We start from the raw sequence: 19,832 nt of genomic DNA, 5'->3' as shown, positions 1-19,832 counted from the left end.
CCTCTGAGCTTTAGTCTTCTCACTGGAAAGCAAGCAGTACAGATGAAATACTTGACACATCAACAATGTGTGCCCTGGTTCTAAGGATATCCCAGGCCTCATGTGCTTCCATAATAATTGCGGTAGGGGAGGAATGACAGATCTACCCCACTTACAGTTGAGGAACTAGAGACCTAGAGAGATTTGGCATCCTGTTTGAAGTTATCCATCCAGGAAAAAGGTACTAGGAACCCAGTAAGCCAGACTCCCAGATTAGCTTGTTCTCTCTTAACCCCACAGGGGTTGATTCCCATGCTCATTCAAAGGCTTCTATTAATAAAGATGGGTTTGAGATGCCTGTCTCCTCTAAAACCACATACACAGGAACTATCCATGGAAGGAACTCTTGCTGTTGTAAATATTCTTGGCATGCACCAGTGGATGGGGACTGCCCCCCCTGTCCTTACCACCATGAGTCTCTCATAGGACATGTCCTGATGCTTACAGGTCAACTGTCCACTCAGCCTGTAAGCATTTTCTCTGACCTTCCATCAGGGCTTGTAGTGCCCTGGGACCCATGAGTCATAACTGTGGGAGCCTGAAGAGTTCCCACCAAACCCTCACCCCTCACAGTCCGTTGGCTTCATACCACTTCTGTGGCCTCCTGGCTTTCCTCCCTGCCACGTACTCGGGGATCCCTGAGGGTCCTCTGCTTTTCCTCTTTTATGTCTTTCAGAATGACTCCTCTTCTTCGCCAGGCCACCCCCTTGGCCCTAGTATTTCCTAATGCTGCTGCTGCTGTAACAAATGACTTGAAAAGATCAAAACTCATTCTCTCTCAGTTCTGGCGGCTGAAGTCTATAGTTAGCATGGCCTGCTTAAGCTCCAGGTGTCTGCAGGGCTGACCATTCCCCTCTTCCACTTCTGTATGGCTGTTGACATTCCTTGTAGCTGCAACGCGTAGACCTTTCTCCAGGGTCACTCTGCCTTTCCTCTTCTGTGTCCTATCTTCCTTCCTCTGACTCCTCTTACCCGATGGGAGGCTTGAGGTAGGGCTGCACTGATCATCCGGGCAATCTCCCAAGCCGAAGAGCCTCAGCCTAGTCCCATCTAGAGTCCCCATCCCTTCATATGTGCTACTTTGTGATAAGGACCTGGATGGATGGGGTAGGAGGACTTTTTAATCAACTTCAGACCTGGAAGTACTTCTGGCCCTGACATCTCTCTCCTAGTAGAATCAGATCTGTTCCCAAGTCTTGTACCAAATTTGACTTCCTCATTTTCTGGGAATCTACATACCTCATCCAGACCTTGCTCTCAGACCCCCAGGCACCTGAAGCTTGCTCTCAGCTCTCCTTACCCTCTTACATTCTTCTAGTCTATTTTGTTCACAGCAGCTGTGAGTCACATGAAGGGGAGGTCTGCACTGCCCAGAAACTTGCAGGCTGCGCTGACTATCCTCCCCACAGAAACCTACTCTGAATTACATGCTATGAGCTTTACCCCAGGTTCCCAACCACCCAAACGGTGAGCTTGTTCCGTTGATGGTGGTCCCCCTCTCTCTAGGCCTTTCTATGTGCTGTTTCCCTCACCTACACATGGCCCTCCTGTCCAACTTTTCTGGCTAATAGGAAGGGTGGGGCAGATTTTGGCTAGACACTATCCTTGTTTCTTGAGTCTGGGCTTGATGCTATCCTCTGCATAGCTGACTCTTCCACCAGCTCTTGCCTGTGATGGAACTACTCTTCCCCAGTGAACATTACCCTCTGATACCCAGGCTCTTCCAAGGTGAAGGCAGCAGATGCATCTAGCATCCTACACTAGACTCACAATGATGACAAATGATTAGCAAGCGCCACCAGAGTGTCAACTGCACCTCTATCTGCAAAGCTCTTAGTTGGCAACAGCACAGGCTCCACAGAGCACCCTGAGGTCAGGGAGAAGGAGGCTGGCCTATACAGCTACTCTGTCCTTCTTAGTCAGGGAGATGATGTGACAGATGCCATTTGGGTTATTTGAGGGAGTGATGAGTAGTTTCTGAACATCTGGATGGGTGATGCCAAGGGCCGGACAGAGAACCCCAGGCAGTACTAGCTAAGTTCAAGCAACAGAACCACCAGCCCTTTTGATTGTCTGGGAGAACCCGAAGCTCTGTCGTTGGTGTGGATTCCACTGCTTTTAAATCTGAAAAACAGCGGAATAAGCTGTGCAAATCTCAGTTGGGTCGTCATTGGGTGATGAGGAGGAATTGCATGCCCAGGCTGGACAGTGTGAACTGGAGTGGTTGTGATGTCGGTGAGCTCCAGTGGCACCAGGTGCCGGGATCAGAGAGAGGATCTTTGGGAGGCTCTGGGCCTGATGCGACAGAGAGAATAGGGGTTTATTACCAGGTGGCCCAGGTGGGAGGTGGGAGCAGGGACTCCTACACTAGTGTATGGCAAGTTTAGGGGTCAATGGCTCAGCTGTGTCCACACACAACCTTGTGACCATTGTGAGGCTCGGAACAGGTGAAGGCTAAAGAGCCTGGAGTGACACAGAACACACCTGAATGCAGACAGACAGGTCTGGCCGAAAGCCCCAGACAGCCAATGCTTGTTATAGAGTCTGGCTTTAGGGCAAAAGTGGACAGAGGGAGGGGAGAGGGTTGTGGCCAGCCACAGAGGTGTATGTCTGTCTGAGGTGTCTGTGGCTAAAAAGTATATAGTTTTATTTGGTCAGAGCTATGTTTTCCAAGAAAAGTTGTAGTTTCCTTTCCTTTAAGATTACATTTTGTAATTTTGGTTGTGAGCCATGTCTTTAGCTGGGCACTGGTGGCACACACTTTCAATCCCAGCACTTGGGAGACAGAGGCAGGATTGTCCATGAATTTGAGGCTAGTCGAGAGAGAGAGAGAGAGAGAGGGGGGGGGAGGGAGAGGGAGAGGGAGAGGGAGAGGGAGAGGGAGAGGGAGAGGGAGAGGGAGAGGGAGAGGGAGAGGGAGAGGGAGAGAGAGAGAGAGAGAGAGAGAGAGAGAGAGAGAGAGAGAGAGAGAGAGAGAGAGTTCCAGGACAGCCAGGGCTACAGAGAGAATCCCCTCTCTGTTTTATGTGGAGGTGTATTCTTAGTTGTGTGTAAGCAGGTATCTGTGGTGGATGTGACCATGCGAATGGGGTTTCCATGGAGAACAGAAGAAATCATCCTCTCCCCTGGGGCTGCAGCTCCTGGATGCTGTGAGAAGTCCTCCAAAATGAGTGCTGGGAACTGAACTTGGGACTCTGAAAGAGCAGGGGCAGTCTTAACCACTGAGCCATTTCTCCAGTTCCTGCAATTTGATTTTAAAAGGTGAAATCTTGTCATTTTAGTGGTTGGATTTACAGCATTAAAAAGTATTATTTGAAGATTTAGTGGTGGCTCACCTAGTTAAAAACACTTCTGTGCAAAGTACAAGAGCTTGACTTTAAATCTCCAGAATGCACAAACAGATCGGCGTGGTAGTGTGAGCATCTATAATCCTAGAATCCTATGGGAAAGTGGTAGGGGAAGACAGGAGAATCCCCAAAAGTTCATAGGCCAGCTATCCTGACAGTCTCAGTGGAAAGACAACAAAGAGACCCAGTTTAAACAGATGGGAAGCACTGGAGATTGTCCTTTGCCACACCAACATTTGTGCTGTGGCATGTTCTGGTGCTGCCACTCAAAAAAAAAAAAAAGAAGCTTGCCTAGGGTGTGGAAAGACTTGGGCTTTACTCTCCAGAATAGAGCATGGTAGCATACGTCTTTAATTTAGCACTCAAGGAGAGGCAGTAGGTTAGAAGTACAAGGTCAACCTAGGCTACATAGTCAATCTGAGAGTCCCCACTCCTCTCTCTCAAGAAGTCTTGTCTGGGCTGAACTAAACCTGTCTGTGGGTAGACTGAGTTCTTGGCTCATAGTTTTGACTTGCCTCTTAGAGCACCTCTGTTCCTAGAGGTGGCCTGTACTCGAGGCATCACTGTGTCCTCCTTGGTCCACACTGCAGCTCTACTTGAACTCCTTCTGGCTGTTCGTTCCATTTTGGGCTTTAGGAAGACTTTTCTGGAATGAGTATGGAGATGTGGGGTAGGGATGACAGAGGAGCTGAGTCTCTCTCCCAAGATGTCGCTCAGCACCTTTCTACTGCTCAGGCCTGCGAGTGGGGTCTGGGTAGATGAGGACTCCTCTGCTGTGTTTCCTAGCTATCAAGATGTTCCAGAGGGCAGTACTCCTCCCAGAGGGCCCTCCTTGCTCATCTTCCTCCTCTATCTGTTCATGGGAAGTCTGAACTTATATACTTTGGCTCTGCAGGCTGGTCTGATTCGGATGGAAGAGGAGGAGTTCTTCATTGAGCCTCTGGAGAAGGGGCAGGTGGATCAAGAGGCTGAACAAGGCCGAGTTCATGTGGTATATCGCCGACCGCCCACTCCCAAGCCCCCTCCTGTGGGCGGACCACAGGCTCTGGACACAGGTAAGACTTCTGCAGAAGGGTAGGCTAGGTGGGGAACATTGGATGTCTCCTGACTTTCTGTTCCTGGTTCCCAGGGAAACATCTGGGGAAACTCAGTCCCCCTCCTCAGGCCCGATTGGAGGCTAAAGCTGAGCCTCAGCCTTACTGCCTTAGTAAGAAGTCAGCTGCCTGCCAGGTTGGGTACATGGGGGTGCTAGGGTGTTGAGGCAGAGGCCTCCAATAGTGCTTACAGGTCTAGAGTCCTCACAGAGAGAAGAAAAGGCTGTCTATTAATCTGCCTTCTATGAATACTGGGGAAGAGGAGAGAGCTGTGTCAATACAGACAGCATCATGTGACCTCCAGACAGCCCATCTCAGCTCCTGTACTGCCACAGTCTCTATAATGGTGCCTGCTTCTATCCCAGAATGTCCCTGGTCACTCCGTAGAAAAGGCCCCAAGCATTCTTTCTGTACATCTCCCACCCCAGGACACACCTTGAAAAGACTCCAGCGTAGCCGCCACAACTTCAACATCTTCCACAGGAATTCATGGGGTCTTATCTTTTTCAATTTAGAATCACAGGGTGCTTTGGGTCCTGGAACATGGGAGGAGCTTCTTAGTGACCCGAGTGACTGACTGCACACCTGACCCTACAAGTCTTGCCCAGACAACCTGAATCTCCCCAGAGTTCTCTGGATTTGTGGTACTGGATTGTGCAAAGGCCCAGGTCAGGACCTGAAGCACTCTTGCAGGTCCCAGGGTCTCAGTATGTGGACGAGGCCTCCTTGCCTGGGCCTGGTGTTTGCCAGTCAGCTGGGCAGCTGGATGCTTAGCTCTCAGCCTTGAACCTGGACTCGAGCCTGAGAAAACCCATGAGAGGTGGCAGCAGCCATGGGCAGGGGGCCCAGAATGTCGGATCAGGCACATTCTCAGGCATCTCGTTAGTAGCCTGGATGTCCCTGACTGGCGAGGCTGTGATTTATTGAAATTGTCCCCCTACTCTAAGACAGGCCCAGCTCATTTATTTTGGTTCCCTCTCACACTCTGGTTTGACAGATCAATTGGGCACAGCCTGGCAGGGCACTGTTCTAATTTTAAGGCACCATGTCAGGTACCTCAGTAAACGAATTGTTCATTGGTACACCAGTGTTCCCTGGAGATAATCAATATTTCTAGCTGTCCCTTCTTCCCTGGTAATGAATAGCCGTCTACCTTAGCTGTCAAGCTGGGCTTCTGGGGGCTACCTGCTCCGCCTTCCCCAAGCCTTCACCTTACTCTCATCCTTTTGATTTCTGTATGAGAGTAACCCTGGAGGGCTGGAGGAAAAAAATGGGCACAAGAAGTACCCCAGACCTGGAGGAAGGTCTCCCCCTGGCCTTGTTCTCTGCTGCTTTTGGACAAAGTTGGTTTTTGTTTCCTTATAATAACTCACAGGGGTTAGAAAAGTCTGTTTCTCAGAGAGCTCAAGGCTGGCCACTTTGGCCTTGATATTACTTCCAGTAGGGCTGGCCTCTACTGGAAGAGTCTGGATGGTTCTGGCCTTATTCTTTCTACTCCTGGGCTCAGGCAGAGTGAGGTGGAGCTGGCACCGTGGAGCTGGCTGGGCGCCCTTGGCTGTATCTCCAAACCCAGATTCCGTATGAGGCTTATCTGCCTGCTCTAGAGCCCTTCCCCCAATGGTCTAGCTGGCTTGGGTTTGTTTTCTGGACTGTGTTTAACATTTTGGCATCTTCTGTTGAATCATCCCCCTGCCTCTCCATCCCATACACACACTCCCTAATGAGAACTTGGAACTGAGAACACAGGAGAGGAATTTCAAACTCAGAATCAGCCCAGAAACTACTGACCCCAGATGGTGCTGGATACAGCCAACTACCTAGGTCAGGATGAAGCTGAGCTGGAAGGTAGGGTGGATGGGGCTTGGCCATCAGTCATCAGAGGAGAAGAGCCTCTGTCCAAGGCTGAAGGCAAAGCAATAGTTTCAGGCTGCAAGCCCAGGCTCCCAAGCTGGGAGGAGCCCAGGCTCTGTGTGAGTGTAGGTGGGAGCTTTGGGCTGTAGCTTTAGATCACAGGACTGTACTCTGGGGGCTAAGCTTCCCTTCTGTGACTCCCTATCCAGTGTCAGCATGATGAGACCCTGTATCTCTTGAATGTGTCTGACTATTCCCAGATGACCCATGGCTAAGTTCGACTCACTGGCTGGAGGGGGTCCAGACAGTTTAGGCCAGAGCTGGGCCAAGGGCCTGGAGTGACCTCAGGCAGTTCAGCTTTCCATCAGCTTGGCCCCTGACAAGGCACAGAGTGGCAGTTGCGGGACCTATAAAATCTGTGTCCCATGGCTGGGTATAGCAAGCCAGCAGAGCTTAGTGGGCCCAGGACCCTAGGGGCTCACTACAAAGGCTTTGCTTGTTTATGTATAGGAGAGGCATGCTGGAAGCTTGACTACTCCTCCCCACCCCCATTAGGAGGTGGGGCTAGCTTGTGGAGTCTCTCTGCTCTCATCAGGGGACTCATGGAGTTGGTTGGGGTTCACAGGACTGAATTCATTCTTCTAAGTGCAGATTTTTATAAACTGAGCTCACTACACATGCTTCATCTCATTCACACAGCCTTTCTGCCTCTCCACTGTTGTGACTCATCCAAGGGGATTTGCGAGAAGATACTAGCACAATGCCAGTGAAAGTCACAAACCAAGTAAACCTCAGTTCCTACCTCATGTGTTTCACTGTAGCAACACATAGTAGACTCAGACACCAGGGGACTTAATTAGTCCAGATTATGTGTTGGTTATTATAATAAAATACTTGAGTTAGAGTAACTTTATAAAGAAAAGGATTTTACTTAGCTGACACTTTTGGAGACTGAAAGTCAAGATCAGGTGATCCCGTTGGTTGGGTCTCTGGAGAGTACTTGAAGGGCAGTGGCAGGGTTGCACACTGAAGTAAGAGATCACATCTTCAGGCAGGAAGCCAAAGAGTGATGCACGAAACCAAAGCAGAACATCTGGTGGGATCCTGATGGATCCAGGCTGGAGAAGGCCAACTGCCCAGGCTACAGTGAAGCTGGGCTGGAGGGTGGAGTAGATAGGGATCTTGTCATTGGAGGAGATTAAACTGTCCAAAGCTAGGCCCCAGTCCTGGGCTGTAAGCCCAAACTCTCCAGCGAGAGCTCAGGCTGCTATGAGTCTAACCCAAGACAACCACGGGATATGGGTTCAAGACATCCCAATGAGTATTGACAGGGCAGTGGAAATCAAGACTCCAGGGAAGAGAAAATCCATCTGTCAACAAAAATATGAGTTCTGGGTCCATCCTTGGACCTTGTTCCAGCTTCCAGCTGTTGTCTTTGTCTGGGGTTCTTGACTATGGAGCCGGCACTGGTGAGGACAACAGCTGAAGCCCTGGCTGGGCCAGAAGACCCACTCTGCACTTAGAATGGGGTGATCTTGGCATGTAACTCACCCTTTAGCATAAGACAGCTGTGGAGCCCTAGCTGGGTAGACACACATTATGTCATACTTTTGGGGACCAGAGGTCTCTGTCACTGAGCTGAAATGGAGATGTGGGCCAGGTCACACTGTCTCTGGAGACACTAGGAGGGAATGTGTTGGCTGTCTCTTCAGGTCCTTGGCTTGAGGGCATATCACTTCAGAGACCACCAGAATTCACCTCTCTGCCTGTGTATATGTCTCATCTCTCTTTGTCTCCTTTCCCTCTTGGAAGGTTGACTCCATTTATGTTTCCTCTGGGTGACCCAGGCTCACCTCCCCCACATCCAGATTCTTGATCTAATCACATCTGTCAACCGCTGTTCTGTCCTGGAAGGTGCCAGCAACAGGTCATAGGAGTCAGAACTCCGTATCTTTAGCAACTCCCTTTCAGCTACATGCAAATGAAATCTGAGCCAGATTAGCAGTGTGCAGCGCCCCAGTGAAGCACTCTGCATAGAAGCAACTTGGTCCAGGCTCAGGCAGATGTTGTCCAACATCTGGGAAGGCCAGACAGATGAGGCCACATACACAGAGCAGCTGGCCTTGCTGTCGGCATCGAAGGCTGTGTCTCCACTTGGGATTCTGTGAAAATCCCTGTGACATAGTCTAGGTATTGCATCTCTCTTTCAAACATAAAGAGCTGTCTGCACAGTGTCCTACTATCAAGACAAGAGCTGCAAATTCAGGGGCCTTCAATGAGACAGCAGCAAACAACATCCACTCTTGGCCTGGCTCCCTTCCCCCAGTCTTTCCCAGTGCTGTGGATTAAACTCAGGTCCTCACGTGTGCTAGGCAAGCATGCTACCCCTGAATCACACCTCTAATCTCTTTCCTTTACTTCCAGTATAAACACAGACGATAAAACATCTCTGTAAAGATAAAAGCAGCAGTATAGTTGTGGCAATGTGTGGTAGGCATGTGGTCCCCCCCTTGCCTCTGGGGGGGACCCCATTTGAAGTGGTGGGTCTCCTTTACTTCTTAGTCTCATGGATCTGGGGCAGCTGAATGTTTTAGGATCAAGAGAATTCAGATAATAATTTTTATGAGAACTCTCCGGTATTTTAAAACGTGGCTTCAATAATTTCGAAAAAAAAGCACAGTATGGACCCAATAAAACAGGCTCCTCCCATTGGCTGTGGCTTCTGAGATGCAGAGGCTGAAGCAGCTTTAGTCTTCCCCATTGGGTTTCTTCCCTAGGGTACCCCTGGCTATACCTTGGAATAGAAATGAGGCAGGTGGTTCCCGCCCTGGGGACCTGCTTCTGGGTTGCTGTGCCCTCAAGCCAAGCTGTACACACTGCCCCAGGGCTGAAAGAAGTCAGACAGTCCTGTGCCAGTGACCTTGGCTGCCACCTCCTCTTCAGAAGCAGCGGGTGCCAAGCTTCTGCCCGCTGCTGTCAGGCTTGGGTGTCCTCCCTGACGGGCAGAAGTGGCTCCACACCACGGGAGATGCTTTGCCCTGACGCTGCCAAGGCTGGCCTGCAGAGAGAGAGGATGAGGTACAGGCACCAACTGGCTCCTCCACGTGGCTGAGTGACCTGAGAAGTCTCTACCTGCTGGCTCACAGCCAGCCCTTCCCCTAGACAGGGAAGCCAACCCCTCCTGATAGATTTCATAGTATTACCTTTCCTTGAGTTCAGGTTGGAGTTTTCCAGGCTGCCGGGAGCCATGCAGGGTGAAGTGGCGGTGGGGTGGGAGGTGGGGCAGAGCTGATGCCCAGGGGCTTAGTGGGGTCTATGGCTACAGCTCACCTAGGATCTAAACATTGTTCTGTATGCAGTGGACAGCCATAAAAGGTCTCTTGAGACCTGACCAAGCATCCTGCATGTTGGCAAGCCTGCTCAGGCTGCAGTGTGCTGTAGGTTGGAGGTAGGGATGGGGGTGCTGTAGGGAGGAGGACGCCATGGGGGTGGGGTAGAACTGAGGAGTTGGGGGAATTGAGCAGAGGCTGTCTGGATAAGCTTCTGGATGGGAAGGGAGGTGTAGGGACTCCCAGGCAGGGAGATCACCAGGACTTGGTTCCATATACATGTAAGGTATAAGTAGAGGACTCACCACAGATGAGGTCTGGGTAGTGGGGACCATGGAAGGAGATTTGAGAGAACTGTGGGGAGTGGGGGGTTGCAGACTTGCTTGACAACCAGGTGAGGGAGCCATTCGGCCCTGCAGATAGATGTTCACACCACACTTAACCTTTTGTGGAGTTTGCAATAACACCACAAACCCAGTGGCTTAAAACAGCATAATGTAGTCTCCGAGAGCCGTGGGGGTCCGGAATTGGATGACGGGTCTTTGAGAGCTTTCCCCAGCCTCTCCCAGGATCTGCCTGGTGGCTGCCGGCCTCCCTCGGCTTGTGGCTGCATCATACTGATCTCCGTGACCACACTACTTCCTCCTCTTCTGCTGGAGACAAGTCTCCCTCTTTCTCACCATTATGAAGGCATTGTGATGACTTTCAGGGCCTTCTAACATAATTTTGGACAGTCTCCTCATCCCAAGGTGCTCAATCTAATCTCCTGTGGTAACAACAGTGGATTCTGGGGAATAAGTTGTGCACACCCTGGGGCCAATGATTCAAGCCACGTGCCTAAGTATTGAATCCTGGGGTTGCAGAGGAAGATAAAGCGAGGGCTCCAGCTGGACCTGGACTTAGGACTGAGGTCTAGCCTTGGCTCATATATCCATACCAGGACCCTTCTTAGTGTCTGACTGAATTTCTTGAACTTCTTACCGGAGCCCTGGGGTCCAGCTCTCTTGTGTGTTGACCCTTTTTCTTACATGCCCTGTCATGTCTGTGGTCAGCTTACAGCACTGGACTGGTACTCAGCACCCTCTCAATCCCCACCCCCGTTCCCACAGCCTGGGAACCCAAGGAAAGCACTGATTGTGAAACCTGAGGCAGCTGGCCTGTGCACAGGGAGGCGTACTTCAGAGCTGAGCACACCCTTGGCAGAGGCAGCCGTGTGCCTGTCCCAAGGGCTAGGCCCTTGGGAAAACTTTGGGAGATGCCAGGATGGTGACGTGGCCTCATGCTGGGAAGGGTGGGAGGAGGCTGGCTCTGGGAGAACCCGAGGCTGCACATTCCCTGAGGCCCTGAGTTGTCCAGGGCCAGAACTGTCAGCAGAGTTGGTGGGTCCCAGCCCCCTAGTCTGGCGGGCCTACTGGGTTGGGGTCTGTGGTGTGGGAGTACTGCCCTGTAGGTTCTTCTGAGGCTATAAAGGCAGTAGCCATGCATGGGACAGCTCAGGCCCCACCTCATCCCTCAATAGAGATAAGATGGGGGAGGGAAGAGTCAGTCTTCATAGTAGTCTATGCCTGGCACCCTGTCTGACTGGTGCTGGTAGTCCTGTGTGCTCGGTTGCTCTCTCCTGCCTCCGGTTCAGATTTAGTCATGCCTGTGCTTCAGAATCCACTCCAACACCATTCCTTCTATGAGTCAGTGGGATCTGGTTTAGGGTTAAAGACCACCAGGAGACAGTGGCCTGGGGAAGTCTTGGATTGTTGGTTTGGTTCTTGGATAAATGACCAATGTCATTTAGAGGATGACAATCTCAGTCCTGGCTTGGCTGTAGCCCCAACTCAGTTCTTAAGATGACTGGCATCTTTTGAAGGAGCTGCCTTGCTTTTACAGCCACTCCCGGCAAGCACAAGGGCAGTTTAGTGGAGGGCACGACATTGTGTGGGAACTAATTTGGTGTAGGGGAGAGTGTACATGGGTAGACCCTGCCTGTCTGAGTGACTTTACCCACTACAGGGCCTTCAGCAAGGTGTCCAACTCCCCCTGTGACTCAGTTTCTCCATCTCTAAATAGGTATAGCATTGAGCTGTTGAGGTGAGTCAAGATAATTGTCTTTGTCCAGAGCCTCTGCTTTGTTACAGTGTTAGGATTCCAGGGACATTCTCTTGGAACCTCAGGTTCCCTCAGCCCTTGCTGTCTCTTTTCTATTGCTGTCTCTTCTCCAGACACAATGAATCGATGCTTTGCCTTACTTGCCCTGGATTTGGGTTGCAAATGTCCCCCGAAGAGCTTTTCTGGCGGTACACAGTGACCACGCTGGTTTCCAGACAGCACACAGCTCAGAAATGAAGTGGCGCTCGCCTCACAGGTGTGCCTGGAGTTTAATTAATAAGGCTAGCCGTGTCTGGTGGTTATGCTGGCCTTTGGCTCGCCAGGTCTGCTCTCTGCAGGTCTCCAATACAGCAACTGCAATTGCTGGAAGAGATTCGATGTCTCTGGGGACAAGTCTGCATGCGAATAACATTTGTGCTGGGGACAGAATTTTTTAGGTCTATGGAGACCACATCCTGGAGAGCTAGAAAGATGGCTAGGTTGATAAAATATATGCCCCACAAGTGTGAAGAATGGGGTTCAGGGCCCAACACCTATATAAAACACAAGGTGGACCTGGCACCTGCCCTGTAATCAAGTGTGTTTCAGAGGTGGAGATAAGGTATCCCTGAGGCAAGCTTGTAATAGATGAGCTGAACTGACAAGCTTCCAGTTCAGTGAGACCTTCTCTCTTAAGTAAAGTGGAGATAGATTGAGGAAGAAACCAATATGAAACTTAGGCCAACACCACACACACACACACACACACACACACACACCCCTTAGAACTGGGCAGGGCTCCTTCCATGGATCTGGTGTTTCCTGTGGATGACTGTAAAAGATACCATGGGCTTTGTGTAGGCAGAGGTGTAGGCGGCAAGCCACCTATGGCCTGCTCCTGGACAAGGGCCTTTGGGAGACTCAGAGGCTCCCAACACCAGCCCTGAAGTGAGCCACCATGATGGCAAAGACCGAAGTGCACAGGCAGACACAGCTCAGAAAAACAGGACTGGGGCTTCAGACCTGAACGTGGCCCATCCAGAGACACCGGAGACCTCTGACTGCAGGCCCCGATTCCTTCCCAGATTCTCAGCAGGACAGCAGGCACTTCAGGCAGCCCCAAGCCCAAAGTGTTTTCTATAAAAATTTCCAATTTTCCTTGACCCATTTCTCTTTGAAATGAATCCCAAACAGCACTATGCACTTGGCTCCAAAGGAGTTCAGCTGGGGAAAGGTCATGCACTGAGGGGGAAATGCGGGTGTCTGGTTCTCTCCTCCCCATCTTGGACTTTATTTTTCTTTTCTCTAATCACACCCTTCCTCTCTCCAGCCCAAGCTGGAGCATTGTGGAGCCATGAAAGGGTGAAGATGGGCAAACGGGGTTAGACCCCTTCATCTGGCCTCCATACTTATATTCTAGGTCTTGGAACTCAGGGATCACGTGAGCCCCAAGGCTGTAGCCCCTACTGTTTCTTCTGCTTGCAATGCTTATCCTAGCACTGGGCCTCCTGCTTAGCTGTCACCACCCCTAACCTCAAGTGCTCTTCTCACCAGCCCTCCCCCAAGCTACTGTCTTGCTCTAGTTAACTCCTTTGCAAATGCAGTTCACTGAGGGAGGATTTACCCAGGTTTGCAGACTGCAGTGTGTGGTCCAGCTCACACAAACAGAGACGGAACATTAAGCAAAGTCAGGCTACACTCTGTCATCAGGACACCTCCACCAGAGGCCCAGGCTTAGCCTGCTCCTGATCTTTGATGCTCATATAACACTGCTGTACATGTAACACTGTTTGTGCGTGGTAGATCCTTTAAGAGGTGGGGCCTGGCAAGGGAAAATTAGATCACTGACTGTGTGTTCTTTTGGAAAGTACACTGGGACCCAGCCTCTTTGTCCTCCTTTCTTTTGCTTGGCCATCATAAAGTGAATAATCTGGGTCACAAATATCTACTGCAATGCCCTGTGTCCTCACAGGCCAAAAGACACAGCCCTAAGGACTTCGGGCAGAAGTTCCTGAAACCGTGAGCTAAAATAAACCTTTCTTTCTATGACCTCTACTGCCTCAAGTGTTTTGTCACAGTGATAGAAAGGTTAAATAGGCATCAGAAAATATGTCTCAAGATGGTGGCAAGAGTCCAGCCAGAGTGACTTCATGACACAAGAGCATACACCTGGAAGAGGTCCTGGTAAGGCAAGGGTTTGCAGGGGACCTGGGAGGAACCTGTCTGGGAGATGTGCTTGTGTAGGGGGGTACATAGTGTGGGGACTGCAGAGGGCTGAATAATGCCTAACAAGAATGCTGCTCTCCAAATTAACTAGTTAAGAGAAGTGGTAACACTCCTCAAACAGGAGCCTGGACTCAGGCAGCCTTGGATTTGCTGCTGCATATGCATTTTCATTCATTCATTCATTCATTCATTCACTCATTCTCTCAGCACCTCACCATTGTGTTCATCCCCCATGCTAGAGTAAAATTGCAGACAAATCCAAGCAAGGCCCTCCTCTTCTGGAACAGTCTGGCAGGGGAGACACTGTGGGTGGAAGATTACAGAGTATAGATCCCTGTGGTCAAATGTCAAGTGGGTCAAAGGAGAGAGGTAGGAAGGCAAGGGCTGTGTTCCGGGTCTTGGGTGTGGACCTCTTGCCCATGATGTGACCTTGTCTAAAAATTGGAGTTGGGGACATCCCGGCAGCTGGCCTTGGATTCTGTTCTCTGAATAGGAAACTGTGACTGACCCCTCACAGGGGTGAGCTGAACCAGGCTGATTGTCTTCAGCTTTGACTCTGAGCATCAAACCCATAGGCATTTTCTGAGTGACTGCCTTGTGAACCCAAGCTCTGAGTACCAGCTCATGCTCAGAAGAGGCCAGCCTATTCCCCAGGCCTAGTTTCTCTAGTCTCCTGCAGCACAAGGCTTGGCATCCAGTATTCTACTCTTCCAGAGGCAACAGTACCGACCCTTGCTTTAGCTTGTGAGTCTTTGATTACTGGTGACGATGAATGCTCCTCCCTGTCTGATGCCTCTGTGGATTCCTCCCAGTTAAGTTCCTTGTCAGTTTCTCTCTTTGAGAACCAGGAGCCACCTTTTGTCTGCTTGAGATACCGAGTCTGTCAGGTTTGATAGGAACCTCTTCCCTGGGTTGCCGTTCCTTGTTTCTGGTCTTGGTAGTGAGTGTTGAACGTGAGCTTGTTCAGTCCTTCTTCAGAAGTCTAGGTGATGCTCCTGTCTTCTGGAACTAATTCTCCAGTTCAGGGATGAGTGTGTGGTGTCAGGCTGTGAGTTCATCTGCAGGCTTGTCCTGGAAGCAGAGAGTGAAAGGAGGCTCAGGCCTATAGGTGGAGAAAGACCATAGCAGCCTTTGGTGAGCACTTCCATAAGTGATCCCCACACCTCAGGGTTTTTGTAATGAGCCCTTGGGATTGGTTGGTGCTACAGATTTGTCTAATTTACAGATAGGAAACTGAGGCTCTGACAGTTGTTCAGGTCATAGGTCAGAGGTTGTAGAGTCACAACATAGACTGCAGAGCCAAGACATCCAACTGCTCTATGGAGCATGGAGGAGTGGGCCTAGATGCAACCTCAAGGCTGCTGAAGCCCTGTGCAGAGCCCTCTTGGCCAGCTCTGAGCCTGAGCAGCTGAAAACTCAGCCGGCTCACACCCAGCTGAAGGCCGGCCATGCCTGACATGCCTCTTAGCACCAGGCCTGCTTCTCGGCTTCAGAGCTGCCGAGACTGAAGCCCAGTGAGGCTGAGTGAGGACATGTCTCCAGGTCATGGAGCACATTAGCAGTGGGGAGACGCTCTCGCTTGTTGGGAATTCCCAGCATTGTGCACAGTAGCTGGCGCTCAGTTGGGGCCTAAATACCCATGAAAAGAAAGAGTGAATGAAGCTGCCTAGAAAGCCTGGCCATGCCATCCCAATTCCTGAAGCACAGTTGTCCCTCGTGGGCATCTGCAGGCTTCCTGAAGAGGCTGGCTGTTGTCACAGTGATGCCAGGGTGCAGCCCACACTTTTGTGGCTTCTGGGCTCCTGGCTGCAGGTTCCTAAGTCTGCAGAGGTGGGATGTCACTAGTGCCACACGATATGGGATGTTCACATACTTTATTGGTCCTGTTTCCTCATCCCTGACCAGGCTGGCTTCACAGATGTGTTATCAATCCCACAAAGCCTCGGACCAGCAGGGTCCCATGCATGCTGCAATACTCTCCTGCCATTGTCTTGGAATGCTTAATTGCTCTTTGCACAAGGTATTTACATTTTCCCTTTTGTAAACGAGATAATTGGTTCTACTCATTACTCTGTTCTGTGTCAGCTTCGTCCTGTGGCCTCCTGAACCCATGATCTGGACTCTGAAGTTAAAGCTACTACTGGGCACTACACAATGATCAAAATTAGGGGTCCCAGTAAATGCTCCCTTCCTTCTGAGCCTGAGAACCCTGGCTTTGTATGGGTTAGCTCTTAACTTTTGTTTGGGAATGAAAATCACAGGCCTTTTGAGGACAAGAAAGGCAGCTCAGGTGATGCTCTTGTGACAGGCCTGTCAGAGATATACCTGGGGGTGGCAGTGTTGTGAATCTCACCCTCTACCCTAGGATACTGTAGAACTGGGGAGACAAACCAGGGAAGTAGTGGAAGGGGCTGGGAAGGTTGTCTTTCCTTCCCCAGCTAAACTTATCTCTACTCCATTGTCTTTGAACATAGAGGGTCCCATGAAAACTATATTCCTTGTTCATTCGTTCATTCGTTCGTTCGTTCATTCATTCATTCATTCATTCAATTCATCAGACAAATATTCATGGAGCTCTCCTAACATGGTCCAGAACTGTTAGGCTCTAGTATCTGGGGGTATCCTTCTGTGGTTGCCCCCTCAGAATCATCCAGCTCACAGTGAAGAGCCCAGGCCATTACTGTCTATACTAACAATTCTCAACCTGTGGGTCATGACCCCTTTGGGGGTCAAATAACCCTTTCACAAGGGTCACATGTCAGATATCTTTCATATCAAATAGGTATATTTTGATTCACAACAATAGTAAATTTTCATTTATGAAATAGCAATGAGAATAGTTTTATGGTTGGGGAGGTCACCACAACATGAAGGATTGAACTGTATTAAAGAGTTGCAGCATTAGGAAAGTTGAGGACCATTGGTCTACGGGATAATTCATGACAGGCAGGGCCATGCTGGTGTTGAGATTCAGTGTAGGTGGAGGTCGCTCAGAGGGGGAAGGAGCTGGGAGTATAAGATGAGAGGGGTTTTCTGAGTGGTAGTGGTGCACACCTCTCATCCCAGCACTCGGGAAGCAGAGTCAGGTGGATTGCTGAGTCTGAGGCCAGCCTGGTCTGCAGAGTGAGTTCTAGGACAGCTAAGGCTACACAGAGAAACCCTGTCTCAAAAAGAATAATGGTTTTGAGTAGGACTGAACTTTACTTGTTTGGGAATCCAGGGTAAGGGACAGGATGAGGGATAGAGGGCCTGAAGGGCAGATCTCGGTGGTCCTTGTGGTCTCAGTCTTGGGCTAGGGCTTCTTTGCCTTGGCTGTGACCAAGACAATCTGATTTTCATGGAGGAGGGTAAGAGAAGAAGCAGTGGACCAGGAGGACCACGGTAGCTGTAGAAGGTGTGTGTGTGTGTGTGTGTGTGTGTGAGAGAGAGAGAGAGACACAGAGAGAGAGAGAGAGAGAGAGAGAGAGAGAGAGAGAGAGAGAGAGGCAAGCAGACCACTGCAGGTCCTGTGTTGTTCCGAGTTAGTGCTACCCACCAAGCAGCTTTCCATTCCCCTTCAGAATCACCCAAGGTCAGGAAGGAGAGTTAGCTCAGCTTTCTCCTCAGTCTCATGCCCTATAGACCAGCCAAGGTGATGCTTGCAGGAATCCCCCTCTTCTCTGCAGGGATGCAGCCCTGAGCAGGTCTTTGTGTAGCTGGCTGTTTTCTCAAGGCTTCTGTGTGAGTCTCTCTGGACACATGTTTGAGTCTATCTGCAGATCCCCAGCTGGCAGTCATGCTGCCGGGGGTGTGGAGCCTTTCTCTGGCATGACTAGAAGGACTCTGTGGGCTGTGCCATCGGGACCTGCATCCAGTCTTTTGATATGTAGCCTTTTGACAGTTCACGTGGCAAGGCTGGAGCCAGGGATGGAGTGGCCATGATGGGTAGGACAAGTGAACTTGGCAAGTGGTGGCGTTAGGAGCAAAGGGCTCGGGTGGGTAAGGCTCTTGAATCCCCCTGAGATTTCCAGGCATGCGCTTCCAGCTGCATTTAAGGAACAGAATTCAGAGAGTTGAACTGATTGCAGTTTAGTATATACTGACGAGCTCATGGGGACTCGGATCAGGAGCAAGAAGCATGATGGCTGTTGAATCTGTCCACTCAGCCAGGAGGCAGTGGCTACGTCCTCTCGTGGCCATGAACAGGTATAGGCTGGGACATGTGGATCTGGGATGCAACACCTGAGCTCAGAAGAAGTACAGCTTTGGGAAAATCAGCTCACCCAATGACAGATTTGTCTCTCATGTCTTCCTTTTCCAGAGCCAGGATCAGGCATCCACAGATAGTAGAGAAGATATATGTAGACATCGTAAGGGCTGGAGGGACAGGGGATAGGCTGGGCTGGGCATAGGTGTACGGGTTGACATCGTGGGTGCATCAGAAAGGCCTCTGATGTTCTAAGAGAGGCTGGAAATCACAGTTTTACATAAAACTTCATTTTCAAATGTTGGCGCTAATTTAAAATACATAAAGAAAAGCAATGGCAAGCCAAGCTGCATAAGGGTGTTTATGATGTGGTGCTGGGGGTGGGGGGGGGCTTCACCCAAGCCCACTGAGCTCAGGCAGCAGTCAGAGACCCATCCTCTTAAATGTGGCTGGTGCTGTCTCTAAGTTAAAATGTTCCTCAGGAATTTTTATTTCATTTTGGGATCATCACGAGAAATCTTTCCAGTGGTTCCGTTTCTGTGAAAAGAAATCTGCGGTTGTCTTGTTTTTCTTGGAGGCCGTGAAGGAAGCCCATCTGTAGAGCATTAGCGAGAAGCGGTGGGGGCAGGGCATGGGGACACTCCATCCAGGCTGGACAGAACCTTGGATGGAGAGAGGAGGACTGGATCGAGGGTGGCCGTTTGGTTTGGATGGACCCCCCAGCCCTCTGGAAATGAAAGACTGCCTTGCCCAGGGCGGCATGAGGCCACTCCATCGCTCTGGCCAGGCGATGCAGGGCTGAGCAGACAGAGCCTGGGTTTGTTGCGTTTGGCACTTGAACCAAGGGGACTGAGTTTCATCTTCCCTGGTTGCCTACTCATTTTAGACTCTTATGCCAGGACATTGTTCAGACCCTGCAGCGTGGGGAGTAAACAGTGCACTGCAGTCATAAGAGAATCTTGCCATATGTCAACCCAAAGGCCTGATGGGAAGGTCACACAACTGTGTCCCTTTGTTCTGAGCAGTGATCTGGAAGCTATGTCCAGCTTTAGCCTTGATCAACAAAGCTGAGCTCAGATTTGTCCCAATTCCTTGGATTTGGAAAAGACATGGGTTCCTAACACATCCTGGATGCAACAAGCCCTGAAGAAACCACTTTGAGTCCTTAAGAGAACTCATGTCTTAAATGCTCCATGGAGGGCAGGGTCTGACTCTAGTGTTTCTAGCATATGTGGGTGCCCCACAAGCTACAGCAGGCAGTGGGGATTCGGCTTGGCTTTGGCTTTTTGAGTCCTGGCTCTGGCTTGGCCTCAATTTACTTTTTTGGAAAATTGGGGGAGGAAAGTGGTAGATTGAAGCCAGGCTCCACCCACAACTCACAGGCTAAATCCCTGTGTCTTCTTTCCCTTTGCCTCCCCTTCCCTCCCCAACAAATTTTATTTGACTCATAAAATGTCTTCAGTACTTTTAAGTGTGTACTTTAAAACCAGGAGATTACATTAAAATCTCAGTGCTCACTGTCCCCAGAAAGATCAGAAAGCATGGCAACAGGACATGTACCTGTGGGCTGTATCAAGATGGCAGCTCCTTGCCTCTAGTAGGTAAAGTGGACACAGCCCCTCTCTCCCTGCCTCGTGTATGCTATGGCCATCTCTCTAGTTGGAAATGGAGACTTAGGACT

At 50.4% G+C, this 19,832-nt stretch overlaps 1 protein-coding gene across 1 annotated transcript in view; it reads left to right on the top strand.

The window, feature by feature from the left end:
- The window catches only part of Adamts2 (ADAM metallopeptidase with thrombospondin type 1 motif 2), a 206,267-nt gene that overhangs the window by 63,673 nt on the left and 122,762 nt on the right, over window positions 1-19,832 (top strand). The window contains exon 3 of the mRNA XM_034505495.2: window positions 4,282-4,441. Coding sequence (XP_034361386.1) covers window positions 4,282-4,441 — 160 coding nt within the window. The remainder of the gene's footprint in view (window positions 1-4,281; window positions 4,442-19,832) is intronic.

The sequence above is a fragment of the Arvicanthis niloticus genome, chromosome 6, assembly GCF_011762505.2.
Source record: "Arvicanthis niloticus isolate mArvNil1 chromosome 6, mArvNil1.pat.X, whole genome shotgun sequence".
Lineage (NCBI taxonomy): Eukaryota > Metazoa > Chordata > Mammalia > Rodentia > Muridae > Arvicanthis > Arvicanthis niloticus.
Note: the sequence above shows the minus strand (reverse complement) of the source record. Positions and strands in the feature narration are given on the sequence as shown.